At 37.5% G+C, this 22,789-nt stretch overlaps 1 protein-coding gene across 1 annotated transcript; it reads right to left on the bottom strand.

Annotated features, from left to right (window-relative positions):
* Positions 1 to 751: 751 nt before the first annotated feature.
* On the bottom strand, positions 752 to 15,926 carry LOC143671562 (heat shock-related 70 kDa protein 2-like). The gene is made up of 4 exons (XM_077146776.1): positions 15,822 to 15,926; positions 12,127 to 12,180; positions 11,868 to 11,921; positions 752 to 3,483 (listed from the first exon to the last, which is right to left on the bottom strand). Exon 4 carries the CDS (start codon positions 3,481 to 3,483, stop codon positions 1,567 to 1,569), a length of 1,917 nt encoding a protein of 638 aa, XP_077002891.1. The 5' UTR covers positions 11,868 to 11,921; positions 12,127 to 12,180; positions 15,822 to 15,926; the 3' UTR covers positions 752 to 1,566.
* Between the last annotated feature and the right edge of the window lie 6,863 nt (positions 15,927 to 22,789).

Genomic DNA, 22,789 nt, shown 5'->3' with positions numbered 1-22,789 from the left:
ACCTCCCCAAACTTCCTCATCTTGGAAAAACTAATTTATGGTCCTAAACATCTGCCTTGGGAAAGAGGAAGGGAGTGAGTATTTGTGGAGCACACCTCCTACTGCCATTCCTCCTACCGGGTCTATCACCATGCTCTCCACATCTACTCCTCCTCCAAATCCAGTGTGATACCCTCAGCAACTCTGGATCTTCTAGTAACCAACACGTTTAGTGCTCTGCTTTCGCCATTACTGCTTCACATGGTCTCCTGTGGGTCAACACAGCATTTTTATAGATGTATTTGGATACAGAATGTTCAATTAAAGTTTGATAACTGAACTGAAGGGAAATGACCCCATTCAGAGATTGATTTGATTAATTCAAAAGTCTAAATTAATCTGATTAAGATATCAGATAGGTGAGTTGAACTTAAATGGGATGTTTCTGCCCTTGGTTTGGCACTAATACATCATTGCCACACAGACCCACAATGCCAAATGCACACTTCTCTGGTCTTAGGCTCCATCCTATAAACAGTTAATTCACTATTTTCAACCCATAGAAGAAAGGAAGACCCTAAACTACTTCAGAAAATCAGATATTTCATATCTCATGTAACCAAAATCAACACATTATCAGTTCATTTAAATTGCAGCATAACTTTTCTTAATGTCAATATCCCCAACTTAACATCTTTTCCCAAATTTAAATAAATCAAAGATATTCAGTCTTAGAAATAATTAAAACACAGTACCATAACTGTGATGCAAAAAGAAATATTTATTGTCTACAACTGAAACACGCCAGAGGAATCATTGACAAATTGACATTGCAACCAAATATCCATGGAGACTGACTTTAAAAAGGACAAGAAACAGATTTTTCCTTCTTAAATAAACAGATGTTTTCAAATTTGTAGCTGAGAGGTCAATGGATGAACAATCAGTGGCAAGAAAAAAACATTCTGACCCTTGTTAAGCAACTTACAATGTGAAGACTTAAAATCTCAAATGGTAACTCGGTCTTGGGAAGGACTTCGACTTTTCTCTAAATTGAGAGACCCAGATTTTTTGAAGAAATACAGAGAAATGTGACTAAAAGAGCTAAATTCTACCGTAGTCTATGGATTAGAACAAAATGTTTATGTAAGTTTACAGGCAGAGAGCCACAATTTCTCACAAGTAGTAATGGTTATTAAAGTGGTAAGACTGTGGGATGACAATAAAACCTCTTTCTTGTTACAAAGGTTACATGTTTAAATGTTTTTTTAAGTGCTAATTCCAAATAAACCCCTACCCACAAACTTGAAGGGCTAAAAATGTGTCCAAGTTCATAAATCCATAAGACATGTTAAGAGAAAAATTAATATTAAACTATTGATCAATCTTGCAAACATTTTTATCACTAAACTAGGTTTTTTTTTTTTTTTGCATGGGCAGGCATCAGGAACTAAACTAGGTTTTGAAACTTCCTCCTTTTTTGGATTATTTCCTTTTTCATACATGCTTATGCAGACTAAAAATAAAATATTGAAATAGAAATCACATAAGTGGTGTAGCACTGGAAAGGTTTTCCAAAGTGACTGTTTAGTCTTCTTCATCAGTACTTGACCCAGGCGCCTCTGAGCACTGGGCACCACAGCAGCCAGATCTTGCTGAGAAGCAAAGCTTGACAAAACTCAGGTTAAAAATTCTTTCAGCCTCTTTCTGTTTATGCTCGTACTCATCTATTTCAGCCATTTGGTTGCACTCGATCCAATTTAGCACTTCCTGGCACTTTTCAAGAACCCCCTTTTTATCTTCTTTTCCAAACTTAAGTTCCCTATTATTATTTTCAACTGTCTGTATAACATCAAAGATGTAGGCTTCCATAGAATTTCTGATTGCCACCCTATCCCTATTGACCTGGTCTTCTAATCTATATTTTTCTGCTTCTTCAACCATCCGGTCAATATCATCTTTACTGAGACGGCCTTTGTCATTAGTAATGGTGATGTTGTTCTTCCTGCCGGTACCTTTGTCTACAGCAGTGACAGTGAGAATGCCATTGCTGTCTATCTCAAAGGTAACCAGAATTTTGGGAACACCACAGTAAGCTCGACGGATCCCAGAAAGTTCAAAACTGCCTAGCACCTTATTATTTTGAGCTAAAGCCCTTTCTCCCTCATACACTTTCACCAAGACAGTGGTCTGGTTGTCAAGGTAAGTTGTGAACATCTCGGATTGCATCGTAGGAATGGTGGTGTTTCTCTTGATCAGAGGTGACATAAGACCCCCTGCTGTTTCAATGCCTAGAGAGAGAGGGGTGACATCAAGGAGCAAGAGATCTTGAACATTCTCAGATGTGTCACCAATGAGAATAGCTGCTTGTACAGCTGCACCATATGCCACAGCCTCATCAGGGTTGATGGTCTTGTTGAGCTGCTTTCCATTGAAGAAATCTTTCAGCAACTTCTGGATCTTAGGGATACGAGTGGATCCACCCACCAGCACGATTTCATTAATCTGGCTCTTGTCAAGGCTGGCATCCTTCAGAGCTTGCTCTACTAGCTTCAGGGTTCCACGGAAGAGGTCAGCATTGAGCTCCTCGAAGCGAGCTCGGGAGATTGAAGTGTAGAAATCCACACCCTCGTAGAATGAATCAATTTCAATGTCGGCATTAGCAGAGAAACTCAAGAGGCGCTTTGCCTTCTCACAGGCTGTTCTGAGGCGGCGCACTGCCCGCTTGTTGGAGGTTATCTCCTTCTTGTGTTTGCATGTGAACTCTTTCATCAGGTAGTTCACCATACGGTTGTCGAAATCTTCCCCACCAAGGTGGGTGTCGCCAGCTGTGGATTTTACTTCAAAGATGCCTTCGCGGATGTTTAGGATAGATACATCAAAGGTGCCACCACCCAAGTCAAAGATCAGCACATTTTTGGCATGTTTAAAGCTTCTTTTTCTATCAAGGCCATAGGCTATGGCTGCAGCTGTGGGCTCATTAATGATTCTCAGGATGTTGAGACCAGCGATGGTCCCTGCATCCTTGGTGGCCTGACGCTGTGAATCACTAAAGTAAGCTGGAACTGTGATTACTGCATGATCTACTTTTTTCCCTAAATAGGCTTCTGCAAACTCCTTCATCTTGCTTAAAACCATGGCAGAGATCTCCTCTGGGAAAAAGGTCTTATTAACACCTTTACATTTTACCATTATTTTGGGTTTCCCTTTTTCACAGATCACTTGGAAAGGCCAGTGCTTCATGTCTGACTGAACTGTGGCTTCATCAAACTTGCGACCAATCAGCCTCTTGGCATTAAAGATGGTGTTAGTGGGGTTCATGGCCTCTTGATTCTTAGCAGGCTCTCCAATGAGGCGTTCGCTCTCTGTGAAAGCTACATAACTTGGGGTCGTACGGTTGCCATGGTAATTGGCAATGATCTCTACACTTCCATGTTGGAATATACCCACACACGAGTAGGTGGTACCCAGATCAATGCCAATGGCAGGACCTTCGGCAGACATCTTGAACGCAGGAAAGCAATGGGGAAAAAACAGAGAGAAAACAGGAAAAGAGAAGTCAGTGTCAACACAATTAACCTCTCACAATTAACCTCCACATATGAGCTATATCCTCTGATTTCTTTACTACATCCTTAAACTCTATTTCAGACCTTAGGTGGGTCAAACGCAAATGAATTCAGCTTTCCAATTCATTCAGGCTGTGACGTGTGCCACCTGTTTGCCACAGTTTGCTGACTGTCATTACACTCTGGTAATAGATACCTGACTACAGGGTGACACCCCCATACACACAATGTCTGAGAGTGGTGCCACACCATCATGGCAAACAACAAAGCTTCACAAGCCTAAGTGTCATGTGTGGCTGCTCTCTTGCCCATATGGAGTATGATTCGAGGCCCAGTCAATTTTTCCTCTTTAATATCCTTTTTGTGTGTTTTTTCCTACTATCAATCTAGTTGAGATTTATATTACCTCATGTTCAGATTATCACAGCAGTCTTCTCACTAGCATTTCTCCTTTCTCAGATTCCAGGCACTATATGTCACCACCATTCATTCATCCACTCATACAATGGACATTAATTATGTATTGACCATTTGCTGAGTACTGTGTTGGGGTTGAAGGTAAAGGGATGAATTATATATGGTTCCTATCTTCAGGGAGCACCATCATGCTGACCTTTTAAAACACTCCTTTTACCATGTTCAACTCTTGTTCAAAAACTTACTTTCCATCACCCACCAAATAAAGTCTTTTTAAGTATAAACTATGGATAGCTACCCATATAAGCACATAATAGATGCTCATTAATAGTTCCTTTTCCTTGCCTTGCCTTTGAATAAATAGCACCCCCAAACACAGACTCATATGCAGTAAGAATATAAGGCATTCTAGATATCATCAAATAAAGCACCGTAATTTGATAGCTGGGGAAACCACGGTACAATTTGTGAAGCAAGTGGCCCTAGGTGACCCAGCGAGTTGGTAGCAGATGGAGATCTGAAGATCTCCTGACTCCCCATCAAAGCACTAAATGGTGGCAGCAAGGAAATGCTTAAGGAAGACATATGAAAGCAGAAAGGAAAGGACCATTCTGCACCAGAAGAGTGTTTAGCTTTAGTGACCCAGATTTCAAACATGTGGCAATATTCTCAACTGAGAGGAAAAGGCTGCATTTGCTTTTTCCTTCAAATGTCAGTGTAGAAGTTCCTGATGAAACTGTAAAATTCGAAACACAACAAACACAGGGCTGTTTGACACAAATGTAACAGAGCAGCACCTCCAGTGGAGGTAAAGATGGAATCACAGAAGGTAAGTAGGGTGATAGGGGAGGATGCCATCAAGCTATAGAAGGCTAATCCTGGGCTGAATTTTAAAAAGCATCACCTCTAAGCTGTTCATATGACAGACAAGGAAACTGAGGCCCAGAGAGGTCAAAAGATGGTACAAGATTGCAGATACTTATAGACAGAGCTGAGATGCCTGGCTTTTTAAAGTCCTGTAATTTTTTTTCCATTTGACTGTAGTGGCTACTCAGAGAGGAATATCTTCATCACTGGGCATTTGCTGAATACTTCCTATGTGCAGATCACCAAGCAGAGTGGCAAAGAAAAAAGAGAGGTCTATAAGTTATAGCTGGGCTAAAGGTGAGTAGAGTGTAGAGGGGAGAAAAGTTGTTCAGTTTTTCCTCCTGTGAGTGCATCCACTGCTTCACAGGCAAAATATACAAATGTCTGTAGTCAGAGATAGCTTAAACAGGGTGACTTCAAAAGAGGTTATTATGCTGTCATTTAAAATTAAAATTTAGTAAGTTATATTCAACACTAGTTGAAAACATTCATAAATTTAATGAATCATCTCTAAATACTGTATATGCAACAGTATGGAGCAGACTTAGAGAAAGCCTTAAGAGTTATTTTTATGCGTAAATGCAATTAGTAAGTAATGTTTTAAAAAGAAAACCCTCTTGAATTTCATGAAGCTTGTTTTCTCAGCAGAAAATGGTTATTTCATATACCATCCCTTGTTTTCAGGAACTACATGCTTATTTTTGCTTTCAATGCTAAGTAGTGAGCTGAATTACAATTTATACAGACACTATGTTATATCGGTCTTGACTTAGTCAAGCCCGATTTCATGCAGAATGATCACATGGCAATATTGTCCAGGATTCTGCTATGATGACAAAATAATTTCATGTTAGCAGAGTCTATCACGGGGAAGCAGAGGATGTGCATTTCCTTAATCCGTCTGTGACAACTGGTTCCATTTATATAATTTTTCCTCAATATGCTTTCCTTTGCCAGTATTGTATGGTAAAGTTACTCTTCACTCTCTTTGGGAAGGTATTGATGAGATATCATCTAAATTAGTATCTCAGCTAGCTTCAAGTCCAGTATACAACATGACACCTCAAATTGGAATTTGACAAATAATTTGCTATGCAAGTTTGTGACGTACAGGTTTGAAAGTATTTAAGCCATACCAGATTTAGGTTTGAAGAACTCCCCCATTTGCAATCCCCCAAGCCTGACTTCAGAGAGCCTTTTGGTTACTTTGGAACTTTGGTAATCCATACAACATTAAACGTCATTTTTCCAAGCAGCATGGTAAATGTGATACAACTCGTCTCTTTCATAACCCCAAGTGCCAAATGAATGGGCTTCAGATTTCCAAAGGGCAGAAATGCTCAGTTCCCTTCTCTTTCAGGTTTGTGGATATAATCATTTCTTTTAAAAATAATTACTGTAGGGGCGGCCACGGTGGCTCAGGAGGCAAGAATGATCGCCTACCATGCCAGAGGACCCGGGTTCGATTCCCAGTGCCTGCCCATGTAAAAAAAAAAAATTACTGTACTGCTGCATTCAGGAATCTAAGAAACTCAGGCAACAAAAGGAGATTGCTTGTGTACCTTCATGCAGGATCTGGTATTACTTGCCCACCCACCCTCCACCCCCATTTTCCAAGACTCAATTCTTTAATGAGGTTCACAGGATTTTGCTAATAAACCATGAGAATAGAACCTTCCTCCCTGTGCCAGCTTGGGGCTATGATTCTATTTCATTCATTTCCTTACATTATTTAGCATATACTATACAGCTTGGCCAAGGGTAAACTTTACTTTTCCTCCAATTCAACTATTTCCCAGTCCTTTCTACATTTCTCCAGAAGCTGTGTAATCCTTAATGTAAAAATGATGATTTAGCCTTGGGTAAAAAGAAAATCAAGTTAAAGATGATAAAATTGCTTTGGGAGATGAGAATATTGGCCTGAAATATATGACAGAAAATTATTGCACCCCCTGAATCTGAGGAAGATAATCAGTTGACTTTTCTTTCCCCTTTTCCAGAGCAAAACATATCTCTGGAAAAGCCAATGAATGAAACGGAGGGAAATAATTCATACAGCTCTATTCAACCAGAAATAGGAAAGAAGCCATAGGAAAAAAATCTGATTTATGATAATTAGCAATAAAGAATGTCAAGAAGTTCTAAGAAACCTGCAGGTGTTGCTCTAAGTCAAATACACACCATTTTTTATTTCTAATAATATGCTGTGAATTAAAATGTATTTATGCATATAGATGGTGCATTTGATTATAACTCAAAAGCAGAATAATATCCCAATGCTTCCCATTAATGCCTTTTCAGATATGAGAATATGCAGCAGCATTATTTGCTAGCAGATATACAGCGGTTAAGATATGGGAGTATCTAAAGGGGTTAATGTACCCTAAACAGGCTCATACATGCATATCTATTAGACTTTCAAGGCTTTGCAGGGCCAGAGAAGTAGGCCTGAATGTCAATTAATAAAAGGTGAAATTGATGAAATACTTCAAAGTATTTTGGAAATGTAAACTGCTATACAAATGCAATATATTATTATCAATATTAATTTAGGTTATAGGAAATACATTTCAGGGACATCAAATAAGCATAAATCTCTCTATATATATACTTACATATGTATATACAAACATACACATGTACATATTCATATATGTAATAATTCTTAGACACCAACTAGACTGCTAATGTTTTGAAAACAATGTTCATTTAAAAATCTCTGCATTAAAAATGCAGAATAACTTCTAAGGGCAGATGAGGACTTGGGATCTGGGAGGGCATACAAAAGGCTTTAACCGTATAACAATATTTTCTTTCTTCAGCTGGGTGATGGGTACAGAGGTGATTCCTCTATTACTCTTTTCACCGGCTTGGTGTTTAACTGGTAGGCAATCATATTTTAAAGATAAAGAATGTTCCATTCTAAACACATATGGGTATTTGTGAGAGAAAATAAGAGAAAAAGACATGTTTAGCTGCAGAACAAAACACATACATATACTATCTCACACACACAAACACATATACATACACACTCAGCGTGGTGTTAATGGCATCAGGAAAACCAGAGTTCTGTTTTTGGCTCTACCACATGTGAGATGTTTGAGCTTCTTTAAAAAGTCACAATTCTGCTGAACTCCAGTTTTACTTCAATGAAAACGGGATTTTTACTTCCTAGACAGGATTACTGTGAAAATAATTAGCATAATACAGAAAAAAAAACATTAGACCAGAGTCCCTTATGATGACTCAGCAGTCAGTGCCAAACATGTTGAAGGGACGAAGAAAGTCTTTCGGCCCTATATAGTCACTGCACTGAATACTCACCTATAGCCTGCAATCCAATTTGAAGTTGCCTATGTACAAACTCAAGGGAAAAAGTGCCTCCTTCATATTTGAAATGGTCCTACCTCACAAGCCAGTGCCTTCCTAAGGTGCAGATGGAAAGGGGGACGTCATGCACCTTTGGTATCCTGTGTCTGAGAATGGAGTATGTGTTTGAAAATGAGGTGTCTGTGACTCAGAGATCAACATCAGACTGGAGGGAGGCATGAAGCCATCTACAGATCCCACAATTTATTGGACTCAATCATTTTCTCACACTATACTTCCAAATGTTTCATGCACATGTTTAATCTTTGAAGTCTGAAAATGGCTCGTGTTGAACATTTTAGAGATGCAAGAGACAAGTTCCGGGGGGGGGGGGGGGGGAACAGCAAAATGTCGAGGTGAAGAATAGCCTCAAGCACACTGCTCAAAGGCTACCATCATGGCTGCCCTAGATTAATGCCATAGCTTCCGAGTTTGTCTCCCTGTCTCAGCCTTTGCCCCTATTTTATACGCAGTGGCTAAAGAGGCTCCTCTAAAGCAGTGTTTCTCAAGGTGTGTTCCTCAACCCCCTGTATCAAAATCACTTGAAGACACTTAGTAAATAATGCAGATTGCCGGGCCCCACACCAAATCATCTGCTTTCACAGGTCTGGGGTAGGACCTAGGAATATGCATTTTGGCAGTGACCTCAGGTGATTCTGATAAGGCAAACATTTGAAAACTACTCAAATACCAGATATATCCCAATGTAGCTCCTCTGCTCAAATCCCTCCAAGTGGCTTCCCCTCTCACTTGTTAAAGGCCAGAGGAGGCATCATGGCCCACAAGGTTCTTCCTGAGGCTTCTAAACCTCCTTGCTGTTTCTGAGCTGCTTCCACAGGGCCTTTGCACTTGCTGTTCCTTTGGCCTGGAATGCTCCTCTGCTAATATTCTACAGAGCTCACCCCTTAACTCTCTTCAGGTCCTAGTTCAAAGGTCACCTTACCTCAGCAGGTCTTTCTTGACTGTCCCATATAAACTAGAGCCTCCTTACCTAGCTTGCATCTATTCAAAGGACTTAGCATCACCTGCCATGTACTTGACTGTCCCCCTTCAGTTCAACTGAGGTGATTTGATGGCAGAGACTTTGCCTATTTGTTACCTACATTGCCTAGAACAGTGTTTAGCACCCAGAAGGCCATCAATCAATATTCGTAAAATTAATTTCAAAATTCAGTGATTTCATATAAAATATTTTTTATTTTTAAACCCAAAGGTATCCACGGTCTCTTCAGAGGAAAAGGAAATAAAGTACCCAGAGCCCACTTTTCTACACAGAAACCACGGGAAGGAGCAGTAAGCAGAGTGGCCAGGGCAGTAAGGCAGCTCATCTGTAGCTCACCTCGAGTCCAGTACTCCCTTTCCTCAAGAGCTCTTTGGCTCTTTCACCTTTGTTGCTTGACCCTTGTACATTCCTTCCTTCCTTCTTGCAACTTTCTTCCTGTACTCTCTCCCTAGCTGGCCCTCTCTCTTCTCCTTGCATTTCTCCTCCTTCCTCCTTCCAATCTCTCTCTCCTCTTCCCATTCCCTCTTCCTACACAATCTACCTCCCTCCTCTACTCCCCCCTCATTCTCCCTTCTTCTTCCTGCTCTCTCTTCCTCTCTTTTGCACTCTCCTACTTTCTGCCTGTGCCAGTTTGAAAAGATATATGTACCCTAGAAAAGTTATGTTTTAATCCTAATCCCATTTTGTAAAGGCAGCTGTTTCTTCTAATCCCTAGTCACTACTGTGTGTTTGAAACTTTAATCAGATCATCTCTTTGGAGATGTGACTCAATCAAGAGCGGTTGCCAAACTGGATTAGGTGGAGATGTGTCCAGGTGGATGTTGATTAGTTTACTGGAATCCTATAAGAGGAAACATTTTGGAGAAAGTGGGAGATTGAGAGAGCGGAGACTGACATAGCCACAAGAAGCAGAGAGTTCACCAGCCAGCGACCTTTGGAGATGAAGAAGGAGCCTCCTGGGGAGCTTCATGAAACAGTAAGCCAGGAGAGAAAGCTAGCAGATGATGCTGTGTTCACCATGTGCCTTTCCAGATGAGCGAAAAACCCTGACTGTGTTTGCCATGTGCCTTTTCACTTGAGAGAGAAACCTGAACTTCATCAGCCTTCTTGAAGCAAGTTATCTTTCCCTGGATGCCTTAGATAGGACATTTCTATAGACTTGTTTTAATTGGGACATTTTCTCAGCCTTAGAACTGTAAACTAGCAACTTATTAAATTCCCCTTTTTAAAAGCCATTCCGTTTCTGATATATTGGATTCTGGCAGCTAGCAAACTAGAACTGAAATATCCATCATCCAATACATCTTGCCCTCTCACTCCCTTCAGAAATCCTGCATTCTCCCTCTCCCAGTTTTCTTTCCCAAGGCTGTCATTTCATCTCCCTCCAGCACTCTCCTTCCTGCCTCCCTTTGATCTTCTAACCCTCCTATACTCTCTAATCTGTATTCTTCCTCTATTCTAAACCATTCCTGTCATGCACTCTCTCTCCTCTCCATCATACACTCTCTTCCCTCCTTTCTTCAGGCCATCTCCAGCCTCCCTACTTTTAGTCTTCATAGCCTGTAATCTCTCAATCCTCCCTCCCACCGGTATTCTGTGGATGCCAGAAGTTCCCAAACTAGGCATATTTGTCTCCCAGCCCCAGAAGACCTTGGCAATGTATGGAGACCATTTTTCACTGCCACAAGCTGGGTGGGTGCTATTGACATCTAACTGGTCAGGACAAGGGATTCTGTTACACATTCTACAGTGCATAATGTAGTCTCAACAGCAAAGAGTAATCTGAAACGAAATTTGAATTTGAATAGTACTGAATTTCAGAAACACTATTCAAGAGTTTATTACCCATACAGGAAACTTTTCTGACTCCTGACATTTTCAAAAATCCCCAGCATAAAAGAGGCACAACTTTCTTCCCCTCTTGATGAAAGCATTGCCTAACAATAGAATATGGAAACAAAGACATTTTAGTAAAAGTACTACAAAACAGAAGTTATACAGAGAAGCTAGGGTTTAACAAATGAGTATAAGTGCTGAATCAGTATATTGATTTTTTTTTTAGTTTCCACTATCTTAGAGAAGCTGGAAATGAAAACCTAAAACTGTGGACTTGTAACCCATACCCAACTCTGAAATCTGTTCTATAACTAATCATTGTGATGCACTCTGAAATTTATTGCTTTTTTGTATATACATTATATTTCACAATTAAAAAAACATTAAAAAAAGAATACTACAGAACATTTCAAATAAAGCACAGGATGCCTGTTTCAGATTGAAATCACAAATCTCAGTTATGGTTTATAATATTTGGCCATTAAAATGTTTCTATTGGGTTTTAATGAATATTCTAATACCTTCATGGTGGAAAGACTAGTGGGAAATATAACAGTAGTTTAACTGTGATTAACTGTGAATTATAGGATTATATATTATGATTTTCATGACTTGTTCTTGCTTCCTACTTTACTGTATTTTTCAAACTTTTCACCATGATACTACTACAATCATAAAAATTAAATGTTATATAAAACACTAATGAAAAACTGCCAACAACAAAATCATTTAAAATCAGAAATCAAATACTATCTATATGAAAAAGACATCTTAAAAGCTGACAGGTGAAACTTAAAATGAAAAAATAAAAATAAAATACTTACTTTCGACAGATCAACTTTGGCTTTTATCGTGAACCAAACCGTACTCTCAAAACCCTAAAGTAAGAACCATGAATTACAGAAACAGATTAGTATAGATTTTGCATTTGTGGTATAATTAATTTTAAATCGGAAGCTGTAAGAAATTTGATCATATTGACTTCATAGTTTCCCAAACTTAGTCCACTTTTCAAGTAGTACCAAAAAGAACAACTTAAAATCCATCTTTTGAAAGTTAAAAAGAAACAGAAGAAACACTTACTTTTGATAGATCAACTTTGGCTTTTATCCTGAACCAAACAGTACTCTCAAAATCCTAAAGTTAAAACCAAGAATTACAGAAACAGATTAGTAAGAATTTTGCATATTGTGGTACAATTTTTAAAGGTCAGGAAGGTGTGAGAAATGCCTTCATAGTTTTTCAAGTTTAGTCCACTTTTTAAGCAGTATCAAAAAAAGCAACTTAAAATCTATCTTTTAAAAGTTAAAAAAGTAAAAAAAAAAAAAGAAACACTTACTTTTGCTATATCAACTTTGACTTTTATTCTATCGATTGTTCACAAAATCCTTAAATTAGATCAAGAAATAGATCAGCATGAATACCGCACAGTGTGGCACACTTAAGAACTTTTAAAACCCTGGAACCTATGAGAAATGCCAACATGTTGACTTCATGGTTTTCCTGGATAGGCCAATTTGAGATTCATTCAAGTATTCTCACAACTACAAATGCGCTCACTAAGGAAGCACACTAGGGAAATACCTAATTACAGATCACTAATAAACAAACTTCTAGGTTAATAAGCACGTATATTCTACTAAAGGCATTACAAAGTAGTGTCCTCTCATATCTTTATTCTCACTAAGCTTCTTGATTTTTGATATCTTTAAGAACCTCAAAAAGACTTCAACATCTATGAGAAAGTTGAAAGATTCAGGATAAAAAGAAATCCTATTCATTTCATGTAAAATAAATATAAAACAACCTATCTTGTTGGTTTATATTGTTTATCATAATCAATTTAATATCACCTCCTGCAGTGTGGCACAGCACTGCATAAACAATATGATCATTGGAATTCCTCTGCTCCTTGAATTAGAAGTTACAGAGCAAATCAATCATGCATAATGAGTCTGAAGCATGGCTTGATTATGGTTCATTTGCATAAGAATTTTCTATAATTTTTTTAAACTGATCATTTTTAATTCAAAATAAATTTAAACGCCACACAACTGCCTCTCTGGTCCTGAAATACTAATCAATCTTCTTACATAATACAAAAATGCTAATCAATTTTTTTAATGCAGATCCTGGCTTGTTAATGAGTTTTCACCTTTCTACATGCTGTCAAATCTCATTAAACTGTCACCTTTCTAGGGTTCACAACTAGAGCACACATTTATATGGTTCAATTCTAATTGCCACCTTATTTCATTGCATTTACAAGGGAAACGTCTCAAACAATTCTTGGAATTGTCCAATTTGAAGAATAATTTGTTCTACTTACATTCTGTAGTTTGTAAACCCCCTACTATTAATTTATGGAAATATTGGTTCAAACATGCTTTCTGATGAGCCTAAGGTCTGAAAGCTTAACAGTGAAACAAACAGGAACCAAGAGACAAATAAATATAGATATAGGAGTCAAATCACAACAAGATGAAATAAAGAAATAAAAAGTTTATTAAATAATTTAGAAACTTATAATCGAATTGGGAATCATTACATTGAAAGAATTACACATAAGAGATTTCTTGAATTTCATATATACACTTCTCACAGTAGTCATAGATTCCAAAACACTTCCACGTGAAACCTGCTGAAATGCTTTAAAAGACTATTTCCAAGAGCAGACCTTAGAAACTTTTTAAAAACACACCATGTATTATGGCAATGATGTCTAAAATGTTTAGTAAGAAAAAAACTAAAAATGGATTATTTAGGAAAAGCAAGCAGCTGGTGAAAAAGCGCATTTAACTTGCTAAGTAAACTTCTAGATCCAAATCTCTAAGCAATACCAAATATTAACCCAGTGGCTAGAAGCAACAGTTTCCTAATAGATCTTGTTTCTACACATTGAATTCTTATTCTTCACAAGTAAACAACATATATTCTCCAGCAAGAGAACTTTAGGAACGCAACATTTTCATGGAGAAAAATCTGCATGGTAAAAGGTTTTACTGAAACATCCTGTGGCATTTTTCCATCTATAAATTCCTAGTTTAGATGATAGTATGTAACACATTTGCTCGAAACCGGGAAACAAAAAAAACTCTTAGTTCACTTGTTCATATACACATATTAATTCCTGAAATTTGTTGATTTACTTTCATTCATAATCCTGTGTAAAGCTTTTGAAAGCAGAATACGAAATATTCTTTGAAAAGAGGTGTATAGGACATTTTAATAAGCTATTCCACATTTCAAAAATCATAAGATACATGACATTTCCTGGATTTATCTTTAGCTCTAAATCTGAAATCGCCCATTTAATATAACGCATTATTGAGAGACCGGCTCTTTTTCCTTCAATAAAAGCAGTATTGCTCATTAAATTAGGATTTAAACAAATGACCACCGAGCTGTTTGTTTCGTGATGGGTCTACAATTTCTCACAAATTTCTTATTTCCAAATTTTCAACAACAAACCTGTTGAAAACTTTTAAGACCAAAATTATTTTTTATCGTCTTAGCCAAACAGTAAAAAGTGGAAAACGCAGGACAAGCAATATATTTTGGATTTCTAGAGTCTTTATGCTCTGCAGGGAATTGGGATGTCCAAACAACACTAGTCTTTGTCACAAAAGAGCTTCCCACTTCAGTACAATTTCAAGTGATGCGGCCAAGCGGGAGGGCGCTTTACGGTCAAAGCAGAAAGCCTCTTTGTATACAGAGTGATTAAAATATAGCAAACAAAATCCAACCTCAGAGTAAAGGTAAAGAAATGATTATGGATCCTGAAAGCTCAAATCTTTGAAACTCTATGGATTAGGAGAATGAAGGTAATCAAACAAATTGGAAGCTCAGGGTAAATGCAGAGAGGTTGAGACCGCCTTCCGCTCCCAAAGCTAAAAGTCGAAATACTTCCGGGTGGCCGGAGATTTTTCCTCACAGACCCGACGGCGCAACCCGCAGCCGGCAGCAGGTAGCTGCGAACCAGCCACCAGAAGTGGCGGACTCGCCCGGCGCCTGCGCAGCTGCATCCAGTCCCAGCCCGCCCAACCTCGGAGCAAGCCTGAGGTACGCTCGCATTTGGGCAAACGCCAACGTTCCCGTTTATCTATATTATCATTCTCCTTCTCATCCAGTTTCTTCACGTTTCTCATTCTTTAATTTTTGTCCTATTTCCTCATCCATTCTAGTTTCTCATTCTTGCTCTCATATTTATATTACCTCCATGCTCTTATTTTCTAGTTTATTTCCTAGTCTACTCATTTCCTCCCTTTTCCCCCATAAATGTTCTCATGCTTTATATCATCCTCGCATTTACTATAACATTTTGAGCATTTTCTCTATGTTGCTTTTTCTTAAGCATCCTTCATTCTCAAATTTTACTTCAGTGCCCCTCACCCCTTCTGCATTCAATTTTAATTTTCTTTCATGTTCACCTATAATCTTTTCCCCTTTCATATTTATGTATTTCTATGTTTGCTGTCTGTTTACTCAGCTTTATTTTCTTACAGTATCTCAGATTATCCTTTATCATTTTATCTTTTCTATTTTCTCATTCCTCAATTACACTCCTCTTTTAACTTCCATTCTCCCTACAATCCTTACGCTTTATTTTTACTCACATTCTCTCCAATATTTTCTGTCACAGATCTCTCCCATATGCTTTCACACTTTCTTGAACTAATTTTTCCCTCTCATTTGAAAAAATAAATTTTAGATTTCGTGCCTTTGAATAAGAAAAGGTTTTCTCTAGTGCACAGGTGCCTGTTGGTTACAAAACTTACTCGTTAGTAGTCACGGCACGTGAATGGTGAAGCTCAGGCTCCGCAAGCCCAGATAAAATGAGGTGGATTACAACCTTGGCGGGGATAATAATGGTGTCCTAAAATGGGGTGGGGCCTAGGAAGAACCTCTCATTGGTCACCGTTAACCACATGACTCAGTTACAGAAATTTCTGGAAATGCCAAGGGAGGGGGTTGAGTCAGTTGAAGGCTTTCAACCAATCAGGTTTTAGCACTTGGTTTCTTCACGGGATCAACTAAGTCGACTCAGGCTTCTCGCTGTCTTTTGGGCCCCAAACAGGCGCAACATCCTCTTACGATTCCAGTTAAAAACTCCTGACTGAAGGAAAATAAATGCACTGTTTGGAGATGTGGCAATATATATTTACAAACATACTTAAAGCCATGGAAGTAAAGGTGAAGAACAGAAAAGTTTAAGACAAAGCGAAAGATATGTATATTCAAATTACAAGAACCAGATGAGGGATAAAGAATGAGCAATCAGGTACCGAAAAAAAAAATAGTTAAAAGATTTTGTGACCAGAATGCTTCAGAAGCATCAAAGTTTTAGAGATAAACTGGAGAGATAAAATATCCAAAGCAGAGTTTCAATGGAGTCAGGGGAGTGGAGGCCACAACAGAAAGGCAAAGAGAGAAACAGGATCTACCTAGCTTCATCTTCAAATTAACTGTAATGAGTCAGGCAGTATATAACTGTAAAGATCAGCCTGACCTATGTCAAAAAAAAAATAAATCTGGACTTAAGTAAGGAGGGACTTCATTCAAAAGGCCTGCTGCAATAGGGCAGCCCCTCGGACCTCAGCATCTGCAAGTCTCAAAATCAGACAAGGACTTTTCTTTAATAGGGAGGGCTAAGTAGGACTAGCAAGAACTTTGTGGGGGAGGGCAGAAGCAGTAGGGTGAGCAGGTGGCAAAATCAGGGAGCTTTGACAGGAAATGTTCTCCCGTGAGTGGCAGATTCTCAGTGTAAAATGTTAGAAGGGAACATTCTGTACCTTAGTGGTTGCTTAAGCTCAGGTAGGTGAAGTTCAGGGGCCTATCTGGAGGAGAGAAGCTTGTCAAAAGTTTGGTTATCAGGCGGGCCACAGTGGCTCAGCAGGTAAGAATGCTTGCCTGCCAAGCCCGAGGACCTGGGTTCGATTCCCGGTGCCTGCCCATGTAAAAAAAAAAAAAAAAAAATTAGGTGTGTCAAGTCAGTGGGTCAAGAGTGGGCAATTGTGAGCACTTGGTCACCAGCAATTTAAGTAAACACTAGTGGGTTTAGTCTACCTGGCCTCCAATGGTGAATCTTTTCTGACCAGAATACTTGGACTCATCACCCCATTTTCAACATTTATATCTATTTCATTCAACAAATATTTTGGAGCCTATTCTGTGTGCAGAGGTCTTGAATGTTTATCTGCTCCTGTCCATTTATAGAAATTGAGGTTAAGCTACCGAATAAAGTTGCACAAATGGAAAGGGCTTTAGTGATTATGAAAGCCATATTCTCTAAGTTGCAGGTGATAAAAGTGAGACTCAGAGAAGTGAAATGACTTGCCCACAGCCGCACAATTAACTGATGGCAGAATCCAGGTCTGAACACCAAACTCTAAGTTAATTTCAATTCTTGAATTTGATACACACACACATACACACATTTGATTATAACTGATGCTGAGAATGGATATCCAATTGCTAAAATAAATTATTTAGATTTTGTTGTGGCTAGTTATAGTTAATTTAATTTTTTGGGAAATGTAAAGTTACACTTTCTACTTGGAACATATACGCCCATGAGAAAATAAAAATATGCCTATTCTTTCCCAATTCAGAAAACTGCATTTTCCAGGAAAAGAGAACATTAAATCATGTTGAGGTCAGAGTTATGTTTTTAGTTTTAATTAATCCTGAAATAACCCAGTCAAAGAATAATCTGTGTTACTATCATTTTAACAAGAGTTCTTCATAATGTATACTGATCAATATAACCTAAAGTGAATCTGCTCAGAAGAATCTGTTATGACATTAGTATTTATCGGAGACTACACAGAATTCACACTTCCTACATCTGCAGTCTGAAGTGAACAGAGAGCAATAATGGTCAAGAAAAGGTGACAAATTAGTTGGAAAAATATCAAATCTAAAAGGAAACATTAACCATTATTAAACATATTGTTTGCTCTGCCTATTGCAGTGAAAAACAAGAATTCATGAAATTGTAATAGTTCTTTTTACAACATGAAATATGGGAAAAGGTATGATAAAAGTAATGTATTACTGAAATCTGTCACTTTCCGGTTTATCTTTTATTTGTTTTATATTTTCTTCTTCTTAGAAACCATTTATCTCTAGAGCTTCTAATGATATTACACAACATTATACATACTGTGATCTAGATGTCAAGATTGAATGAATATAAGACAGCTATTCCAAAGATGTATGAATGTGGCAAAAAAGAACCTCATCTTCTCCTTAAAGCAAGGGACAATTGCCTACAGATAAGATAACATTTTGCTAACTGTAGACAATAAATAATAAAACATAAACCACAATGGAATAATGAAACATTTTAACAATCAAACATGTATTATCCTTAATGTGTGCCATATATCACAGGTTTAAATCTAGGATTTTCATAACTACAGTTAAAACATATGGAGATATGTTTCAGAATGGCAAAGTGATGGCATGTTATATTTTCACTCAAGTGCCCCTCTACCACCACCATTATAAGGTACTAAGGTTAAAACAGGAGACTACACACTTTTCCTTTGATTCGAGATCTTTTGGCAAATGGATATATGCACAAATATATATGCACACATGCACTTATTTGTATATTTCCAGATTTTTTATTGAGAAAGGGGAATAGCAATTGATTTTTTGCATACACAAATAAATATGAGATATGAATGATTTAACCATCCAAATAACTCATAATAAGGTTTAACTATTTTTTTTTTCATGTATACATCACCTTGTATATGACATAGGGGAATGAACAGGTGAATATGATGGGGACATAAAAACTTTGTAGAGGAGGAGTTAGGAGTTTCAGTCCTGACTTTGCCATTCACACTGAACAACTCCAGGAAAAATAATGTCATCACTCTGAACCTCACTCTATCCATTTAGAAAAGAGTTGATAATTGTCATTATAATAAGAGTTCAATGAGATAACACATATGAAAAAATGCTTTGTAAATTGTAAATATCAATACCAGTGACAGATCATTTCACTCCCTAGCTACCCTCTCCACCTGCCCTCTAAATGCCTCCTTCTCTAAATGGCAAAGTTCAAGACTTGTGCATGTTTTGCTTGTTGATTTCTCTTAGCTACCACTTATAATAAGGATTTTTTTCACATTTCAGTTATCAAAATTACAAACAGGCATCACACTAATGAATGCATATATAAACCCAATACTACGTCTAAAGGCAAAGTTTCCAAGCAACTCCTAAATGAAATAGATATTTGAAGGAAAATGTAGTACTCTAAGCCCAGTGATGAAAGTCTTGGTCAGAAATTAATGATTACCTAAGAATGTGGCTCAGCCCTAAAATGCACTCCAAACTGTGGTAGCAAATCTTTGTCTTTTCAAACTCTGTTTTCTGAGCACTTGTTTGCTACTCCAAACCTTATTAGAGAACAAGGAAGAGCTTGTCATATGTGCTCTTTTGGGGAGCAGTAATTTTGAAGCCACTTGATTTGTGGACTCGGTTCATTTATTCCTCTGTCTCCAGTAACTGCTATCAGTGGCTTTATCCCCCAAATCATGAGTACCACAATCAGGGAAGGCCACGCTAATAAATTGGCATTATGTCAGAAACCTGAAAGACGGAAATGCATGATCTATGCAGATGTCCAGAAGACAGGCATTCCAGGAACAGGAGGAAGCAAGTGCAAATGCCCTGGGGTAGAAGTGTGCTTGAGGAGCAGAAAGGAGAGCAGTATGGTGACAACCATAGAGATAAAAGGGTTGGGAAATTGGCCAAGACACCTTGTACACAGGGCTTCACACCAACAATATATCTACAAGAATCTCATGGAATGAAATAGTAAACCATTCTTAAAGCACACATAAGAAAACCTAAGTATATGAAAGGGATACTGACTAGAATTTTTTTCTTTCCTTTGACCAAGCTGCCAGCCTTCCTCCTTGTGCCCTTGTCAAATTCCTTGAAACTAATCTTGCAGCTGTGTGATTGCAGAGAAAAGCAAATAGGACTTGGAAAAGGGTGGGGGTAAGTGGGTTGGGGACAACAACAATTTCAGACACTATTTATTCTAAATATCTATTTCGCCCATGACCTCCCTCTTCCCTCTCCCTCTCACCCAAGCCCTTACCTTATCCAGGTGCTTGAGAGGCTCCTAACCAGGTAATCCTTTATCTCCCTTTTTCTCCTCCTAGGCCTCTGAAGACTCAAGGTAGCCTAATTACCACAAAGAAAAAGATCCAAGACCAGGTAGTCCAAACGCAACCTCAAAATCACTCACCCATCCCCTATTATCTTCCAGTGTTTTGCCTCCAACCCACTCCTACCCCTTAAAAAGCTTGCTTTTCTGGAGTCGAGGTCCACAGAAAAAGCTCCTTTCTTCCTGTAGAGTAAGTTCTATTTTCTGTAGAGTCAAGTTCTATTTACTCTCTCCTGCTATAGCAGCTACTTAAAGTCATCTTTGCCTGTTTAACATTATCCAGTACAGTGTTTATTTTTTTCTGTCATAATACCATGCTCTTTATCAAAGGATACTCACTTTCAGAAAGATAGATAACACGTCTCCCCAAATTTATATTTAGGTTCAATGGAATTCCAATCAAAGTTTCAACAAGGTTTGTCAAGGAAATGACAAATCAATTCTAAAATTTATATGGAGAAACAATAACTAAGGATAGCCAAATCACCAAAATACTTTCATAGAAGATGGGAGGAATTTGATCTAAAAAAAAAAATCGTTTCGCATAAAGCTTTAGTAATTAAAATAGAGTGGCATAATTATTGGTCTGGTCCCACTATAACCACTCTGACTTTGTTGTTCTTTTGCTCATTTCACTCTGAGCTACACTGGCCTCCATGCATTGCTATTCCATGTAGACTTTTGTACTTTCTGTCCCCTCTGCCTGTTATAGCCCTCCCTCGGTATCTGCATGGCTCACCCATTAATCTCCTTCAGATTTATGCTAAAAGCAGTGAGGCCTTTTTTGTATATTTTATTTAAATAGAAACCCTCAACCCACCTGGCTCTCTTTATACTTTTCTGCGTTATTTTCCTTCATAGTACTTGTTGCCATTTGATATTTGATATATATATATATATAAATTATTTAATTTAATGATTTGTGACTTTATCACTTTCTCCACTGGAGTATAGACTTCCGAAGGGCAGGTGTTATTGTCCCTTTTGTTCAGTGATGAATTTTTATCATCTAGAAAAGTGCCTGGCATATAGTCGATATTTAATAATCTTTCAAGGAATGACTGAGTGAATAAATGGCATAAATGCAGAACCAGCTAAATATTTAAATGAAGCACAAAAAAGTCCATTCACAGCCCAAACAATATATAAACATTTAACATATAACAAAGGTGGCATTGCAGACGAGTGGAAAAAGGATGGATCACTCAGTAAATTTGGTGAAACAACTGGTTATCCATCTAGAAGAAATAAAAATGGATTTCTATATCAAACCACACATATAAATCATTCTTAATGGAGCAAATGCCTAAATATGAAATGCAAACCTTTAAATATCTTTGAAGAAAATATGAAATACATTTACACCTCGGGATAGGAAATTTTCTAATGTAAGACAAAATACTATTCTTAATGGAAGAGCTTGATAATTAAACTACATTAAAATGAAGAATTTATGTTCACTAAAGGACAGTATGAATCAACTGAAAAGAGCAATCAAAATTGGAAAGATTTGTATGCATATCACTAACAAAGAGTTAGTTTCTAGAATATGTAGAGAACTTCTTAAAGTTAATAATAATGACAACCCAGATAAAATGAGCCAATATGTGGACACCTTAAGAAAGAAAGCACCCGAGTTGTTTATTGACATATTCACTAAGAATCAACATCATTAGGAATTATGGGTGGGTAAAATCAAATGATAAGATACCATTTTATATTAACTTGATTGTAAAAGTTAAGAAACCTGAGCGTACCAAATGTTAGTGAGAATTGTAAAGCAACTCTCAGACATTGTGCAGAGAAGAGTAAAGTGGTCTAACCACACTGAAAAATCACTTGGCATTATCTTTTAAATTAAATATACTTGTAATCTACAATCTAGTAAATCTACTCATATATATATAGCCTTAGAGACAATCTTGTGCACAAAACAGGAGCGATGTGTTCATAGGAGCATATGTTTATTATATCCCCCCCAAAACAAATCAACACAAATAAAATATAAATAAATAAATAAATAAAACCACTAAAAGTATCCCTAATAGCCATTAACAGGATACACCATGGTAAATTTTCAGAATGAAATATTATACAATACTGAAAATGAATGAGCTACAGCTACACACATTAGCATGGATAAAACTTAGAGACATTGTAGAATGAAAAAACAAAGTCAAAGAAAAATATACACCAATTTATGCCAATTTAAAACAGGAAAAATTAACAATACACTGTTTAGAGATATATACAAAAAGTGGTTAAAATTGAGCTGGACAAGGGAATATAAATAATTTTTTTATTTATATAAAATGATGTTTACCCCTTGAAGAGATTCGATGTAAGAGAAAATTGGGGAGGACAAAGATACATTCAACTCTATTGGTAATTTCTAATTCTTAAATGGAGCAGTATTAGTTTTATGGGTTCATGGGTATTGGTTTTATCATTATGTTTTATAAATTACATAAGCACAATGAGTTCCTTGGTGCTTTGGTTTGATAATGGTGCTAGAAATGCAATATACCAGAAATGGGTTGGTTTTTATAA

Source organism: Tamandua tetradactyla, chromosome X (assembly GCF_023851605.1).
Source record: "Tamandua tetradactyla isolate mTamTet1 chromosome X, mTamTet1.pri, whole genome shotgun sequence".
Lineage (NCBI taxonomy): Eukaryota > Metazoa > Chordata > Mammalia > Pilosa > Myrmecophagidae > Tamandua > Tamandua tetradactyla.
Note: the sequence above shows the minus strand (reverse complement) of the source record. Positions and strands in the feature narration are given on the sequence as shown.